The 19,302-nt window shown below is 29.6% G+C and overlaps 1 protein-coding gene across 1 annotated transcript; it reads right to left on the bottom strand.

Annotated features, from left to right (window-relative positions):
* Positions 1–5,669: 5,669 nt before the first annotated feature.
* HSF-16 (heat stress transcription factor 16) lies at positions 5,670–7,595 on the bottom strand. Its single transcript, NM_001353431.1, has 2 exons — positions 7,187–7,595; positions 5,670–6,571 (listed from the first exon to the last, which is right to left on the bottom strand). Exons 1-2 carry the CDS (start codon positions 7,409–7,411, stop codon positions 5,834–5,836), a joined length of 963 nt encoding a protein of 320 aa, NP_001340360.1. The 5' UTR covers positions 7,412–7,595; the 3' UTR covers positions 5,670–5,833.
* Positions 7,596–19,302: the final 11,707 nt, after the last annotated feature.

Below are 19,302 nucleotides of genomic sequence, written 5' to 3'. Positions count from 1 at the left end.
CTGTGTGACAGTGCAGCACCATATCGCCGCTCATCAAAGCCACCATAAACCAGAGAAAAAAAAATATCTTGGATAGGGTTCCATCTTTAATATATTTAAATTCGTTTTTCTGATATGGTAGTATTTATCAAAAGTCCTAAAAGATTCAAGATTTTTGTTTTTCATTCAATATATAAATGTTTGTCTTTTTTTTTTTCATCACATAACGTGCTTTATTTTTTGTTTTTCCTATTTTTTATTAGATATGTAAATTTTTTATTTTTCTTATTTTTCACTATGTAAATTGATGTGTATATTAACGTGGAAAATATTACTATGATTTTAATGTTTTTTATAAACATTTTTTTATGTGAAGCAGGGAATGGGATGGTGACACGAGTCATGTAGTGGCCCCCACGTGAGTTGCACGAGCCAAGGTAGTGGTCCCCACCTGAAAGGCGAAAAGACCGTGGAGTTTGTCCCATTCATGAGACGTGGGACCCACTTGCCACTTTTTTCTCCCGTCACTTTCCATTATTGGAAAAGATGGTGGGTCCCGCTTTCTCCACAAGATGCTTTGTTCTCGTGACGCGTGTCGCTTGAACCCAGCTGGCTCGACATGGCTTGGCTCCTACATGATCAATTTCTCGCGTGCATCCATCGCCATGCCCGACCCGATCACCATCATTTTCTCTCTTTTCTTTTTCACTCCTGTTTAGGTCACCTTAAACAAAGCTTTTATTTTCAACAAATAAAGAGGATTTCTATAATTTTACAAAATAAATAAAGGATTGTTAAACGTGTGTTTAAATTTTTTTTTTTTTAAAAAAAAGAATCTAATTTTATTAGTTGAGTAAAGTGCGTGAATTATTATAAATTTTATTGATATTGTCTTTAATTCTAACAGATAAAAAATAATAAATTATTTAAATTTAATTAATGATTTTAAATTTGATTCTTAAATATGTAAATATTTATGTACAGAGTAAAAACATGATTAAAAATATAAAACTATATTACTTGTCACCTATAATAATGTTTCCAATAAATAAGATTGTATTTCGTGAAACATACACATGATTTTGTACCTAAAGAAAAATTAATTTGTTTATAAAATATATCATTATTTTTAATTGAAAATTCTGAGGAAACTAAATTTTATAAAAATTAAGCTAAAATAAAAATGTTATGGAATAATTCAAGATAATTAGAATAACTCCTCATTCCTTTTTTTCTCTAATTATTTTTTTCGTCCGAAACATACCTGAAGGAATTCCCATTATTTTAAGATAAATGTAGAAGCTAGTCAGAAAAAAGAAGAAAAAAGGGAACTGAAAAATGATGTTTCTATCATAAAGTGTTGAATTCCTTACCAAAAAAAACTAGAATGAGAGATTTCATCCTCGTGACCAAACCTATTAAGACACCTGGCTTTCTCGTTATTTTCCATTTGAGCATATCGTTTAGAATATGAGTCAACAGTGTAGTATGATAAGATTTAGAAAAATATTCAGTAGATCACGTCTTTATTAAAAAAAATAAAGATTCGTTGAATACTAGTGTTAATGTTGCCACTCCAACATATTGGGTGTTTACAAATATATTCTTTTAAGCCAATAAAATATTTGTATATTATTTTATTAGTGTTGGGGTTAGTGTTGCACTGTTAGCTGTTTCCTTATCGCGCATATATATATAATAGCTTTTTTATTCATAAGTCTATAGAAGCTATCTTTTTTTTACAACTTCTTTAATATTGTTGTGGATCAGAGATTGATGTAAAGTGTAGTAGATAGGAAGATAGCCATAAAGGGAAGGAGCGCATGAGGAATGGTTGAGTTGAAGCAAGGTAAAAGACTTGAAAACTTTTTGTGGTAAAGGGGACAAACGAAATGTGGGCATATATATGTGGTGGGACATATTACTGAGAAGGTATGACCTACATGATTTACAGTTAACATTCTAATTTAGCATATATGTTTAATTGATCGAGCAGTGATTGTAACAGTACTAACACGTATGTATACTTTTATTATTAGTTAGAATTTATTAAAAAAATATATAAAATTATAAGCGTCAGTGTGATAAACAAGGAGTATAATTTATATAGTTGATGGATTTTAGTTAATAATAAAAGTATAGTTAAAAATGAAATGATTGCATTTATTATACGTATATAATAATAAAAATTGGTGAATACGTACATATTAATTAATGTCAATAGTATAATTGTATAAAGAACAAAGGGCATGAAGTGAGTTGAGGTGACCTTCAAGTGGCACAAAAGGTCTGAGAGAGTCACGTGGGTTCCCAAATGAACTGAACTGAAATGAAATGCATCTTTTTCACAAGTATGTAAAGACCAACTTTTTCTCGTCGTATATGTATGGAGTGATGGAGTTGCCACTCATGTCATGCGACTGAAGTGATGCGAGTGTTATTGAATTAGATTGAGAAAAAAAAAAATAACTTTGTACGTTTAATTTATTGAGCTAACTATGTAATTAGTTTTAATGCAAATTCAATTCGATTTAAAGTGATTTAAAGTAGATCAAATTTTTAATTTTACATTTTTTTATAGACAACAAATACTTCTTAAAATATACTAAAAAGTATGATAATACAATAAAGTATTATTAATGTGTAAGCCAATGGCTATTAGTCTAAAAGTAATACACTTGATTTGAAATTTATGCTGCTAAAGAGATGCACAATGCTCTTAAAATAATCTTTAATTTTAATTAAGTCACAAATTAATTTATTTGATTTTAACTTTGTAAATAATATATACATTAATTTTAAAAAATTAAATTGAAAAATAAAATCAAAATACAAATCTAATTTTATGCGTCTCCCTCACATTTCTTTCTTATCCTTTAATGTATGATGTATCTCCCACACGTATTCCTTGCTTTTCATTGGAGTTACTTCAATTCCATCTCTCACTTTTTATTTAATAACCACTTAAAAATACCCTTAAATTAATTTTAATAAAATAAGAAACTTTTAAAATAAACTTATTTTTAAATTAAACATTAAAAAAACTATATTTTAAAAAACTATAATATGACTATTGTTTTTAATTTTTTTGAAATTCACAACTAAAAACTAATCTTAAGTGGGTCTATATATATTGTTATTTTTTTTAATCCAGCATGTTAAAAGTTTGACATGACTATCATTGAATTCGAATAGGTACCAAGTAACTACTCCATTAGAGTTGGAGTAATTCACTAGCAATTAATAATCTCTATTGTTATAACCAAAAAAACATCATGAGGCATCAGAGTTGGAACATAACGACGTTGAATAGGAATAATTGAAGAAAACAATTGAAATAATTGAATAGTGATTGACATATGTACAGTTATTGCAAGAAATAATTGAAAAAAAGACAATAATTAGTAAAAGGTTGATGCGCAGTCGTGTGTGACCTATGGCAAGTGGTAGTAGAGCTTGAGGGTCGATGGCGGCAAGCATTGCAAGAAAGAAAGCATAGCAGTGGAAAAGGGAAGAAAGGAATAGGAAATTAATGTAGTAGGATCTTAATTAAATATTTATATATCACTAACACTTGTTTTGATACCGGTAAAATGAAATTGTTCTGGAATGGTATCTCGGGATAAGTTAGTATGAAAACTTGTACATTAGTCGATCTAACCAGACATAATATAAACTATTATTTATAAGGTCTCCAAACACTTATACAAATATTTATGCTATAAATTGAATCCAAAAAAGTTGTGAATAATTTTTTTTAAAAGCAATCTGAGTAGATATTTAAATAAGTATATTTAGTTGTAAGTTAATGCATTTCTAAATAGAAATTTAAATATAAATACTATTTTTCATTCTTGAATCAATATATTTATTATTATTATTATTATGATTATTCAATCCTTAATTTTTCAATATTAAATTTAAGGAAAAAGTGGTGCTCTCATACTTTATCCTTAAATTTAATATTGAAAATTAAGAACTAAATAAAATTTGTATAATTTTGTGACTTTTTTCATTGTATTTTATTATACTTTTTGTATTTTCTATACATTGTTTGTTAAATCATAATCTAAAAGAAAAATACAAATATTGCATAATAGAAATATATGAGATATAAGAATAATTTTCAAATTAACATAGAATTAATAAATTTAAAATATATTCTTAACATTTTATTGATTCATGCATTGAATCATGTGAGATTATCACAATAACTATTTTTCAATATTTACACATTCCTAGATACATAATCAAATCTAGTAGCTAATTTGCCTTTTCTAAACAATGAGGTTTAAAAAAGTGAGATAATGAAGTGTTAATTAATTTTGACAAATATTATTAACATACTGTGTATTTTTTTTTGGGTACAAGTTAACATATTGTCTAACATATTCTTTTTTTTTATACATTCTCCAATATTGATTAAAATTTATTATAAAATTATAAAATTTATTTAAAAATTTAATTTTTTGTAAGTCTCACTTTTTATTTAATGGGTCTTTATAATAATTTTATAATTTTTAATAAATTTTAACTAATAAAAAATAATATATTTAAAAAGTATTTTGCTAGCACACCTCATTATTTTTTTTTACTGTGTGAGATTTTATAAATTTGATTTACTTTATATGTTTAACTTCAACCGTTTGTTACTTGCATTGTGATCATGTCTTCTAACAAATTTAAATTCTAATTTAATCAAATAAAATATTTTTTATTTCTATTTTTTTTACAATTTTAGTATTCAATTCTTAAACTTACAGTTTTAACAATTTACATTAAATCAAATTGATTTAAAAACACCAATATGCGAAGCTAGAAACCTAAAAGCATCATGTTTTTGTTTTCTTCGCTCATCACCAAAGCGTAGACTTTTGGCAATACAGAAGTCAGAAGTCAGAAGTCAGAAGTAGAACGTGCAATTTTTTGGCTCTGCATTATTAATTTAGTTCACTTTTTCAATGTAACAGTAAAATCTGAGTTAAATAAGATTATTATAAGTTATAAAATCTGCTCTCCAGATATTTAAGACGACTTTATATTTGAAATTGAGAGTTGAACTTAAAATTAAATTAGAACAACTTTTATATCAATTCATGCCAAACAACGTATCATTAAACTAAATTTGAATAAAAATATAGATAACAATTTCTGAAAAAAAATCTAACAATTTTTCTTGGACCTTTTTGTTTTTTTTTTTACCTTTTCTTCACACAAAAACATCCTAAATAAGTTGAATCATTATAAGTAAGAATACTCACCATTAGAATATTTTACAAAGTTATGTATTCTAGATTTTAATCTAATTTTACTAATTAAATTGAAATAATTCTGTGTTACTTATCTACACCATCAAGAAAGCATTTATTTAAAACAATATCTATGCAAACAAATTATTATTTTCTTTTTATATCTTGATGTTTTAACTTTTGATGTTTTTTTTTTTCAAAATAATTGATGTTTTAAAATTTTAATTTTAATTAATGTTTTTTTAAACATATTCTTATTTAATATTTATTACTAATATTTATTACTAGTAGGTATAAAAAAATTAAGGTATTAAATAAGAAAATTTTAGTTTAAATACACTAATTTTTAGTTCAATTAAATTTTTTTAATTTATGTTACAGTAATTTTAAACATTAAAAATATGAAATGAGATGTAAACTAAAATTGAACACAACTACAAATATCTAACAATTTTCCGTAAACCTTTTTACTCTTTTTCCAACATTTTCTTTCCACAGAATCAACGCACAAAAAGGAAAGAACTTTCAATACAAAAAGACAGAATCCAAGATGAAATCTTGTGGCAGTAATAATTCATTCATTTCATAACCTAAAACAAATAAATCTAAAAGCCACCTTCCAACAACGAAAACGGATAAGGCGGCACCGCATTCCCCTCCGCCGCCATTTCCCCAAAAAAAACCCCACGCCCCAAATACCCTCCTCCCATCGTCGGAACCGCCGGCGCCACCACCGTCAACGGCGCCGTCACGGCGCCACGATTGTACCCATGACAACCCTGTTCCCCCCAATACCCCGCCGCCAGAGGCGAACAAATATTATTATTATCGATTTCCAACCCTGTCTCTGGCGACGAAGACATGATATTATAATTACCTTCGTCTTCTTCGAACTCCGTCTTGATGCCGGAGGACGACGACGACGACGTCGTCGCTGCCGTCGTTGTTGGCGGCGGAATTAGGCGGCGCTTTTTCTCGCCCAGGTGTTTCTTTTCTCTTTCTCGGAGAATCCGAGAAAGAACCTGCGGGTCCTCGACAACCTTGGACAGAAAAGCCATCATTTGTTGTGGTCGTTTTTCTGTTGTCTCTAACCTCTTGTTCATTCCTTGAAGCTCTTCCTCCAACGCTTTTTGCTCCTCCTTCAACCTCGCTATCTCCATCACCATGGCTTCGTCGTCCAATTCCTCCACCTTCAACGGATGATGATGCGAATGCAAATTGAAATTGCTCCTCCCAGCTCCACCGTGCTTCCTCCGCGCGATGTTTCTCAACAAGTGCTTCTGTCCTCGCAGGAACCACTCATTTGCGAATTCCCACCGATCCGGATCCACCTTTCTGAAACCCTACAAAAAAAATTTGAAAAATTAAAATAGATTAAAATTAACCGAATTATGAAGAAATAACAAGGGATGCCCAGAAAGAAAATTCTGATTTTGGGAAGTGGGTTTGGGGCAAATTAGTAAAAAAAATCAGAAATTTGTAAGTGTTCTTAGTTCTCAGTACTGTCCTTCAATTAAAAAAATTTATAATTTTACATCCATAATCTATACTATTATCCCCAATATAAACTTATAATATGGATTATTATATAAGTTCTAGCTAGGGAATTATGTACAAGTTTTGTTCAAAACTTAAATTCCTAATTACTAAGCTATTTTTGGGAATGATTTATTTGTATTAAATGACAAGATAAATAATTGAAGTGAAAATTCAATCTTGATTAGAAAGTAATACCAAAAAACATTTTAGAAACAGCTTAAAAAAAATGTTCAATGTGTTGTTGATATCATTCTCAGTTGAAATTACAGTAATCTATGTTTATTTTAAGAAAAGTTTATATTAAAAGATAGTATATATTGAAACAAAACTTGAATGATAGTTAAGGAATCGAGCAAAAAAATAAAAATAGCTAAGCAATCTAGTGAAAGAAAAAGTGAGGTGAGTGATAATATTCTAACATAAGTGTTGAGTTGTCGAACGAAGCTGGAGAAGTTGTTGTGCTTGAAGAAAGCAGGGAGGAGGGAGTGAGAGAAGTCGAGGGGGTCGAGGACGATGAAGCTGTTGTTGGCTGGGCCCCACATGATGAGTTTATCGGTGGTGGGATCGTTCACCATGTTGTAGGTTTTTATGACAAACGGTGCGATCACGTTGTTGTTGTTAACGATGATGTTGTGTTCCATCATTCCATTAAGAGAAAAAAAAAAAAAAAGGAAGAAGAAGAAGAAGGAACAGTAAGGGATGGTGTGAGGGAAGTGTGAACGTGGGTGTCTGAGTTTTTCTCTGTCTGTCCGTGACAGAGAGTGAGAGTGAGTGAGAAAGAGAAAGAGAGAGAGAGAAAGTGTGTGAGGTTATTTTTTTTTATTTGGATGAGGGAGCACCGCGTATATAAAGGGGACGCATGTACAGTATCGGAGGGGGTACACGTGGCGAGCATCGGGAGGGGTTGCGATATTTGCTCCGGGATCGTGGTGGGACCTACGGGGGCCTCGCTTTGGTACACGTCACCTTTCGGATTTTCGGAGAGGGAGCCACGCTCCTTGATGGCGCGTGGGGTTATGAGAGGCGGTTGGCGGTGGTCCCCGCCCTCGGTTCAGGACAATTGCGAGTAAACGACAGGGTGTTTTTGGTCGAAAGTTGCGACTCAGGCAACTCTTTTGTGCTGGCTTTGTCACTTAATGTTTAAATACTCTGTTTTTTTTTCTTTCTTTCTTTATAGCTTAATACCTTTTTCAGTGGACCAAAATAGCAAAAAATATAAAGAAAAATTCTAATTCTCACATGTCTTTCTTCAAAATAAGTGTGTATGTGGATGGATAAATAGACAGATACAAAGAAGTAACTAAATACTTTTGATAACTTTTGGATAAATAAATCTTTGTCACTTTGGTTTTGTACAATGATATATTGGAAATTAAAATTATTTTAATCGTGCAACGTTATATATAATGAAATATTAGAAGGATGACTTGAACGAGCTTAAAACTATACGGATAAAGCCATCTCTTGTTTCTATTTATTTTCGAAATTATTTTTCTCTAATTAAGGGAAAGGCTGTGGGGAATTAGAGTTATTGGTAATAGACAAGAAGAACCAAAGTCTCCAGCAAATCCATCCAAAAAATGGGACAATATCCCGGCACCAAAACGTGAAACCAAAAGTACAAAATACCAAACAACTAAGAAAAATATTATTAACACACTTTCTAATGCTCTCTTAACACATTCTTTATTATTAATTAAAAATTATTTTTTAAAAAAAATTGTGTAAATTTCACTCATGAATATGCAGGTTTTAATAAAATTTAATCAATAAAATAATCTATCTGTAGGCGTGTTATTAGCGGTCCTTAACAATTGATAATCATCCAAGGCTTAGATTTGTATTACGATTTTCCCCCTGCAACAATTAATAATCATCAAGACTTAGGTTTGTAAAACTATGGGTACGAAAAGAGTAATTAGACTTGAATCATATTTTATGATTTATAATTAGATGCTAAACATAAAAATGTTTTCTCTTATTGGTACATATTTTATTCTCTCTTTTCAAAATAAATATTATTAAAATAAATAAATATAAACATATCTATAAATAAACTAATTTAAGGGTTTAATAGTCATATCTTATCAATATAATTTTATTATATTGCTAACCAAAAAAAAATTATTATTATTATTATAATATTAAAAAATTATTATAACATTTTATAATCAGATGACCGAATAAACTTACTTTATAGATAATATTTTCTGTTGATTTAGTATAGATAATATTTTTTACGAGCTAAAAACATTGAAACAACAATTTCATATCCTTATCTCTTGAGTATATCATATGAATAATGAACAATATAAACATATTGTGCCAGAATAACGTACAGTCGTGAATGAAGCTAAGCTGGACACGCGCGGCAACAGAGAGTGCGAGAGAAGAGAGAACTGTTTTTATTTTGCAATATTTTTGGTGAAGAAATCTAAACAGAGAGAAAGAGAGATGCAGAAAACAAATGTTGGTTTAATTGGTAAAAAAAAATTATATTTTAAAAAATGAAGGTTCAATTTTCATGTTGATATAATATTTTTATAAATGTCCCCTAAAGTCACAAGACTTTAGTAAGTCTTTTAAATCTATCTCACGTAAAATTTTAATTTCAGTAATAAAAAGAGAGATAGGGTGTTTTTGAAGTTTCACTTCTCTCCCAAGCAAAGAGTGGCTTAGATTCGTTGGCTTGGAATCCTGATTCGCTTTAGGCTTTACTTTTGGGCAAAGATTACTCGTGGAGTCGTGGGTGGGGCATAAAGTTTGTCTCTCTGTCTCATCCTCATTGGTCCATTTGTATCAGCCTCCATTCTATATTATACTCTTTTGCCACTTTTCAATTGCTGCTTCAGCATTGGGGAGCATATTTTTATATATCCAATTGTTCCGATACTATTTTTTTTCTTCAGTTTTTAATATTTATATTTATAAATAATAAACTATTTAATAACTTATTTTGAAACCATATTTTCATTATTATAATTGGATACAATTTCTTTTATTTGCATGATTGAAAATATATGATATCTCGAAGTACTATGATATAAATTTAATCCAACAAAAATTTTATTATTTTTATAGGACTACATCATATTATGAATATTATTCATATTATTATTTAATTAAATAGATTGACTTGCTAGACCTAATTTTTTTTTAAATGATAATTTTTATTAATTAAATAAATTTAAAACATTATCTTATTTAATATATTAAAATCGATCTGCCTAACCTTAACTTGGTATAATTAAACAGTAAGTTCTTAATAGATAAGCTAATTTATTTCTATCTTTATCTCTACACAATTATATACCAATCAAGAAAGCACGGCATATAAATAATGGCAGGCAATTGTAGGCAAAAAGTACTAATACGAAATTATTTTAACGTAATCAATAATTTTAAATTCAAAATTTGAGTAAATAGTTATATTAAATATTTTTTTTTAAAAAAAGCTTTATTATTTATAATAGTTTCATCTGACTCGAAAATGATTTCTTTTGTCAAAAATACTTATCATATTTACCAAAAAAAAAGAGGATATTATAGGAAATAAGTGGTTAGCATAACAAATTAATAACAACGATTTATATAGTTGCTGATCACAATAAATAAAGGAAAGGCAATGCATATAGTTTGCATGCACAATGTAGTTGATTGATTTCCTTCTCCTCAATTTGTATTTTCATTTAATCATACAATTTATTATAGTCCTAACAGCAACACTAATCGAGGATATATGATAGTGTTTGTGCTCGCGTATCATAGTTAAATGAGATTATCAAACCGGATTCTACTTACCCCACACATCTATAATGCTAGAGATCATCCCTCATATTTTATTATCAATTCTGTGTACGGTTGCCTCCTCTCCTTTATGCCAGGTGTGATCCATTACTTGCCCAAAGAGGAAATGGTGTCTCTAATTTGATTGTTGAGAGCTCATACTTTTGATTATATTAATCTACCTTGCCCACTTCACATTCCAAAGTGTTGAGACGTAAATAATATTAAATGCCGTACAAGCATAAATTACAAGAAAAGAATACTTGGCAAAATCACCACCAGTCATTCCTGCAAGATAAAATAATATTTTTAGGTATAAAAAAACAAAATCTTTTTAGGTCTCATTAGATAGGTATAGCTCATTATTGACTAATAAGGAGGTAGCAATGTTTAGTTCAACTTTTAATTTCTTCTCTGCTTCCATCCAACGAAGAATCATGATTTCACATTAATCTTGGGGTGTGAAGCTATCAAAGACAATAAAAATGCACGCCATTAGATAATTAGGTTAATTTGAAGTTTGATCTAAGGGATTTCCTAGGAGTATATCTTATCATCAACTGTAATAATATGGTTGAAGTTTGTTTATATATTTAGTATTTGTGTATGGACGGGATAAGTTCTTCTAATTGACCATCTCGTTTTTGTCATTTAAATTTTCACCAATTCCATTTAGAATCCGATAAAAGCATGAAACTATTCTAGGATGTTATTTAATGAAGGGAATAAACCATTTAGTGCAAAATAGATTTTTCACTACTACAAAAAAGACATTTAACGACCGTTAATAAACGTATTTAACTATGGTTACAAACCATCTTTATATCTAATGTCATTGAAACTTGAGAGTTTTAACAACAATTATAAAACAATTGTTATAAAACAACTGTTGTAAAAAAAGTCTAACTTTCTAATACGGTTCCAACTAACAACCGTCTTAACTTTCTAAGACGGTCCCATTGTGATGTAGGAGAGCCTCTTGCAAATTCAATGCCATCGAAAGCTCCCTTTTAATGTCAAGATTTTAGAATAACACTAAATATAAACACATAAATTCATAAAGAAAGATTGAGAAGACAAAAGTAAGGGGAGAAAGTGGTACTTGCACATAGGATTCTATGGATGATGTATCAATTTCATCATTAAGGCTGAAACCTAAATAAGACATTCAATTAATTAGATAACAAAGACACATTCAAATAAATTTTGTTGAGAATAAATTTCAACTTAGGGAAGAAGAATATACCAGCGTTAAACACCCATATCGGCAATGTCCCAAGGTCTTCTGCTAGCTGCTCAAGAAATATTAAATCATATTATATTTATTCAACTAAAGTAGGGCAAATTTATGTGTAATGTATTAAATCAATGTATGGTCACTATTTAAATTACTATTCCTCATTAATTAATTAATCAATCCTTATTTATAATAGGAAAATGCTAAATGTTACGAAGTCTAAAAAGCATAGGAGGATTTTCGTAGCTATTATACTTATCAACTACAAATGCATGCAAATGGACAAGGAAGAAATCTTATGAAGGGGCTTGGTGTGAAGGGGGCGCACCTGACTAGACTGTGGCTCACTCAAGCACATATATTGTTTTATTTTTTTAATTTCATCTCTATTTGTTAAGGTGATGTACAAATGAAAAAAGGTGTTGTTGGTTTGAGATCCTCTATCCTGTGTTGTGTGTGTGCAAGAATATGGGGAACTAGATGGAGGAAGAAAGAGTTAAAGGGGGAGTGTCGTGCCAGTGTGATGATGAAGAAGCCAGAAAAAAAAGGGAAAGAGAGAGGCAGAACAGGGAAAGGAAAAAATCTTGGTCATTGATTTAAAAATCAATACATCTAGCACTGTTAAATAACTTTCCCATGGTGGGAGACCTAATCCCCTCTTCCACTGTAGCCTGCTTCCCAGCTTGAATTGATATGGTGACAACACTAATTATGTGTTTGTTTTCATTCGAAAATCGCATATGGTGAGCTACAAGGAGTAGCTTCTGAAAGATACAAAGTGAAAATCCGCAGAACCCAACATACACGAAATCACAAAGATACTTGCACAAACATACACTTCATAGTTCACATAACAGTAACCTGTTGCATCCCTCACATAATTTGTTCAAGTACCTTCTTCCTTTGTAAATATAATAAAATAAGGGGCATCTCCCAAACTATGCAAACACTAGCAACAAACAATACAGAACAAGGATTTCTTACAAACTCCCAAATATCACCGCCATGTCTCATACTAAAATTCAGCGTGAAAATTCAAGGTCATGCCAAATAAAAAATAAACACAAAGTACAAGAAAAACAAAGAGATGATTATTACCTTGATATCATCATTGGAAACACCATAATCCAAGTTTGAAATGTAAAGCTTGATCCCAATTTCTATGGAAGCTGCACGACCACCTTGAGCAGGGTACCCCGCCGCAGCCACATGCTGATCTGCATATAAATCATGTTGCCACGTCACCTTTGACGCCTAAAATCGATAATTAACCAAATCCAATGCAAAATTAGGGTTAGAAATCGAAAATCGAACGCATCAAAATTAAAAACTAAACAATAGATGAAAGTAAAAGGTACCTTAGCGGTGGCATAAGGTGCGGCGCGATTGGCGGCACGGTTGGGGAACCGATGAGTAGGTCCATATCCAAAGGGTCAGATTCGGCCACGGGAGCTTCCGAATCAAGATTTTTTGTTGTTCTTGATTATGTCGTCGAGTGACATATCCATGACTGCAGACATGTTTACTGGTTCAAAGTTAGGGTTTATAAGTATAATAGCTACTAAAAAAGGGAGCAATCGTGACGTAATTATTTCCCTAATGTTTAAAAACAAATATAGTCTTATATAAAACCCGTCGTTGTATGCTTTCGCACTATTTCACAAATACATTTTAAGGCGGTTTTATAAATAATCGTCGTAGAACAACTCATTTGAAGACGAGTAAACAAAACCGCCTTTGTTTTAAATCTCAATATTTACAAAAATGTCATAGACATGTTTTCTAAGATAAGTCTATGCCAACCGTTGTCGAAACCGTGTTGTAAAAAATAATTCTTTTAATAGTGTCTGAAAGGAGCATATGAAACAACTTAAGATTAGGTAAGATTTCAAAATACGTTGTGTTGCAAACAAAAATTAATCAGAATAACATTTAGATCATATATTATGAATGATGAGGAATAATAATTAAGGTTGCCAAATTAGTAATTTCTTTAAAGACACAATATGGGCGTGAGCAAGAAGAATTTTTTTTCATATGTTGAGTCTATGATTTGAAATACAAGACAAAATTGTAAGTTATTTTAAAAAACTAGGTGAAAAGTTGAAATGGTATTTCAAGGTTCCTTCTAAAAAAAAATCATGATTAAAACATACATATGAAGAAAAAGAAATGTTTCTGAATCACATAGTCATATAATCAACCATAGTTTTCTATTGTCATTATCGTTAATTATCCAGGGTTAGCAACCTTTAAAATTGATCTAACTAATAAACAACTTAAAAAGAAAAAAAAATTCATGCATCACAGAAAGTGGAAGGAGTTCTCTTCATATTAGGATATTTGTGAAAATTGAGAACCAGAATGATGTTTTTATCATAGGCTTAAATATTTTATAGTTTTTATAAATTTTTAAATTTTTTGTTTTTCGTCTTTATAATTTTTTTAGTTCTTATAAATTATGTTTAATTTTAGTTTTAATTTTTAAAGTACTTTAAATAATGAAAAAATATTATAAAAATAAAAAAATCAAATAAATATAATTTGTAAGGACTAAAAATAAAAAAATAATTTTATAAAAATAAAAAGAAAAAAAATAAATAAATTACAATAAAAATAACTAAAAAGATATTTAAGCTTTTACTATATAGTCAGATACTTTCTAGTCAGATACTTTCTTCTGGTCCTCCGCATACTATCTCCTAAACATTTGTAGATGCACAAAATTTTTGTTAGGGTTCCAGAAAACAATTATTACTAGTACTGTTGTTTGAGAATATATAGGAGTTAATTTGTATATGCATATAAAAAAACTTTAATATATTTTTATTTTTAATAAATATTCAATTTTTTATTTTATTTTTTAATAAATTTTTATTTTATGTTAAATCTTGATATAAGACAACAATTTGATTTTTTATTGTTGATAATTTGGTTTAGTCTTTTTGATAAATTATTAAATTTTGTATTTATTTTTTGATAAATTAATATATTTTATTTTATTTTAAATTAATAAAAAAAATTACCATTAAATAAACATAAAACTTGTAAATTTATCTAGAATTAAAAAAATATCAAAACTAAAAATAAAATTATTGTGTTATCATGACTGAACACAAAACAAAAATTATTGAAAAACAAAAAAAATAAAATATTTATTAGAAATAAAAATATATTTTAAACAAATGCTATAGGAATCCCTTAATTTATCCACAGCCGAAATGTGAATAGCTACTACAAACACGTACGTACTGTTATTGAAAAACCAAAGCATCAAATAAGTAACATCATCGATCAATGACTTTTAAGTGGAGTTTGACATGCATACATTTAAATCTTTCGATCTCTTGTTTCCTTGTGAATTGTGATCTATCTTCTTTAATTTCCGGTATTTCTGCTGCCCTGTGCATGAGGGTACTTCCCAATTTAGTATTTACTTCCGGGCCTACTTAAGTATGACTTAAATATATATGTACACAACAGCTGTCAATTAATGAGTGGATAAACAAGATAATTCCCTTGTTTGATTTAATTCATGATGACTTCTTCATCCTCTCATGACAATCAATCAGATAAAATTCAGAGAAATCTAACTAAGGTTTAGATTATATCATTACAGCTTTGTTAGTCATTGCCCCTAAGCTAATATATACTTAAGGAATCTATTAATAAAAATGTTTTTGTTAGAAATTGTGGTAAAGATGTATTCATAGTAGTTTTGGACCCCTCTAAGACTACTTTGGCCTACAGAAATAAATAAAACCATGCATGCTACTTAGTACAAGTTGGTTCAATGTTATTCGCCTCAATTATCTTGCAACTCAATGTCTCTCATGGATCGAGCTAGAACTTTTCTCCTATATATGTATACTAAAACGTGTCAAATTTGATTGGCTTTAATTAATCACATTCATTTTAGTGATTAAAATAATAATTCTGGCCACAATCAAAGTTTAGGTAAACATTCATGAAGTTGGGGCAAGAGTGACGACCCCTTCAATTTGTCCTATCTCTTAAGAAAACAAGAGAGCTAGCTATAGCACAAAACAGTGAAGCAGATTCCAGTCTCTGATTAGTTAGTTGGTTAAGTAACCAGAAAATGATTCAAGTGTAGTGAAGGAGATTAAGTAACTGATTGGTCGGTTTGAGTTATTAATTAGTAAATTCAGCGGAACGTTTTCTTAGGGTCTATGTTTGATAAACAACTCTAGAGGAACAATATTTCCAACACCTGAATTAGTGTGGCAACCAGTAAGATTAGTTGAAAATATAAAAAGCAAATAAAATATTTCCCTTATTATTTCTTAGTTAATAGTGTTTTTGACTTGTATTACAAGATTCAGGATTTGCATAGTATGTGGAAAATTCGAGGATAATGATGACTTAAATTGCGTGGTAGGTGTACTTCACCTCTTTACCTATATACATTAGGGACAATGGCTTTCTAGTTTTTCCTCAAAATCCTAGTAGCAACCCACGAATGGCCGTTGACAACAATGTAAACAAATATAAGGAGGTTTTGAGAGAGGGAGAGAGTAGATGATGATAGGCACATTAAGGTAATTAAACATCAAAAAGATTTCGAACCGTTTACAAAATCTTTCTAGTGTCTTATCAGGAGAAATGCTTAGTGTCATGACTTAATTAATAATTAAGTTGTCTTAAGCCGACTTAATTTTTATCTTCAAGAAGGGTCCAGTATAGTACAATAGTTAATTACAAAATAGTATATATCTTCAAGAAGGGTCCAGTATCACTTCAAGTAAGTTCTTTAAAGATGCTTTGCATCATGTAGAGGGCAAGTTTCAAAGAAAATTTTCTTAGCTGCATTAATTGAAGTGACTATGCATGCAGTACATCTTCTATCTATCTAGTCATTTTTCTGTCATTTATTCTATCTACCTACATAAATATAGTACTTTAAATACAGACATGCACGTATACATCAAGAACATATATTGGTATAATTGCTTAGCTAGTAAGTTAGATTTAACTTGCTTTTCTCATGACTCGGTAAGGTGGGAATGGGATACATCTGTACATTGCTTCATTAAAAGAAAATTTCTGAGGACCTGAATTTGGAGTTTATTTTCCATGTTCTGCTTTTCATTAGACACTAGTATGAATCATATGATTAAAAAAAAGCTTTATCTAATGTTAACATGATATCATATCGCTTTTCCGATCTAAAAATCAAACTGAATCTTGCCTTGCCAAAAAGAAATTAAAAAGTATAGCTTCATTCTCTGTAGTTGTGTGAGGGTTGTTACCGATTTTCCAAGCAACTAAAAGAGATGAAAAAGTTTTGACAAATAACAATTTCACAAGTCCATCATTGACTTCTCCATTTTGTCTAGGTTTTCATGGTGCCCTTGAAAATCAAGACAAGACATCAGGAGAAAGCAAGCTGACACGTGGAGGGTAAATAACCAATCAAATTAAAGCGGTGGCTGTCACAAGTCACAACAGATTCTCATATCTCAACAATAAAACGATATCATGGAATTTTTGTGTGCTTAATTTTGGATTTCATGAGAAGTTAACCATGTCTACCGACTTAAAATATAAAATTAATAGTCCAATTTTCATTTCATGAAAATAGAAGTTTTTTTAATTATTATTATGAAAAGTTTAAGTGAATTGAATTTTGAGAATTCACCATAGTTGAGACAAACACCATAGTTGAGACAAATTTTAAGATTCAAAAAATATTTATAAAATTAATTATAAATTATTCATTAACAAAGTCTTTCCATCAGTAACAAAAATCAAATTCATATTCTTGTAAGATATGAATTTGTTTCTTATCAATAGGATAAACCTATTTGTTAGATAAAAATAAAAGTTTTCACTATTACAACTAAGTGTTTTAAAGATGGCTATTAGACACATTTAATGATAATCTTGAAGGATCTCAAATTTGACATTGTAAAAAATATTAATTTTTTATGATGACTTATAAATCGTCTTAGAAGGTTAAATTTTATATCAATTTCATAAAAACTATCTTACCATCTTTAATTTTTTCTTTAAATAATATTACAAAAGTCAGCATTTAAAAACAATTTTTACGATAATGTTACAAAATGGATTCTAGTTTTATCAGTTGTGTTACCAGTTGCACTATGAATGTTAACACTAACGTAACACGCTCAAAATCTTTTTGCTTTCGTATGTGTTATGGTAGGTCAACCAGATCTTAGACCCAGAATTGTTTTGCTGGAGTAAATGGATACAATAAATAGGGACACTCAAAATCGAATTAATTAATCCAAAATCTAAAAAACGGAACCGAAAAAAAGAATCTGGTCACCTTTCTAATTCAAATTTAAAAATTAAGAATTTTTTTATTTATACATCAAGTTAAACTTAATTAGATTTAAGTATATTGTAACATTGATAATTAATTTAAATTATAGATATATAAATTCATATTCATATTTTGATGAATTTGTTCAAACTTATTTTTAATGCATTTTGATTATTTAATTTAAACTCGTGTTTCAATATAGTAAAATTGAATTTTTAAATTTTGATAAATTTACATATCAAGCTTTAAAGTTCTAACAAAAAACTATACTTGAGCTGAAGCCGTTTTTGCTCAGTTCAAAATTTCAGTGTTCAAGTCTTCCATGAAAAGAAGTCTTACATGAAAACGTTAAGGATAAAGATGCAAGCGCTTTTCGCTTTTCTTTGCGGCATTGGCACTGTTTGGTGATACATTCACCAGATTCTGAAAAGTTTTCACTTTTGTGGCCAAGCTTAAAAAGCACGGTGGAAGCTTTGGCATTTGGCAAGTAGCAAGAGTCCCAATACGTTTTGTGGGGTTTAGAATCTGCATGACATGCCTGTTGTCCACCTAAACCACAGCAAGGTCCTCATCAAGATAAGGGACTAAGGGTAACATACAAATATAACATTCTCAGTGGGAAGAAATACTAACCACACATTTTTTTTTCAAATATAATTTTATTACAAAGTGGAATTGTACGCTGACCTTGTTAAAATGTAAATTATTTGATGAGACCAATATAAAATTTTACATAAACTTAAAACATTTAAATTTCAAAAAAAAATATACTATGGTGTTGCTAACATAGAGCACAAGAATAAATTTCATTGGGCAGCAAATCAAAGGATCACTTAGGATTAAGACTTCTTTTTATTTTTTTTAAGAAAATGGGGATTTTGAAGAAAGTAAATATGCAAATGAGTTATTTTGAGAAGTATTTACATGGATTGTTTTAGACACCCATTTGTCCTGCAGTAGCAGTAACAAGAAAGTAGTTTTTGCATCAATTATATATTATATGTATAACCAATGTATAAAATATTTTTTTTACAGCGGTTATAATTTATACTCAAAGGTAATGTCACAGGGTACAGGATAAATGAACATCTGAAACAATCTTTGTCGTGGAAATAGTAGTACTTCTCAGAAAAATCCTTTTGCATATTTACCTTATCCAAAATCCCCATTTTCGTCAAAAAAGTCTAGGATTAGTGTGTCCA

This window comes from Glycine max, chromosome 9 (genome assembly GCF_000004515.6).
Source record: "Glycine max cultivar Williams 82 chromosome 9, Glycine_max_v4.0, whole genome shotgun sequence".
Classification (NCBI taxonomy): Eukaryota; Viridiplantae; Streptophyta; class Magnoliopsida; order Fabales; family Fabaceae; genus Glycine; species Glycine max.
The sequence above is the reverse complement of the archived record's forward strand: the minus strand, read 5'-3'. Positions and strand labels throughout refer to the sequence as shown.

Excerpts from the sequence above, each read along its gene's own strand:
- HSF-16 (NM_001353431.1), bottom strand. The coding sequence starts at position 7,411 with ATGATGGAACACAACATCATCGTTAACAACAACAACGTGATCGCACCG. Across the intron at positions 6,572-7,186 it reads TTCGACAACTCAACACTTAT|GGTTTCAGAAAGGTGGATCC; the intron begins GTTAGAATATTA and ends TTTTTTTTGTAG.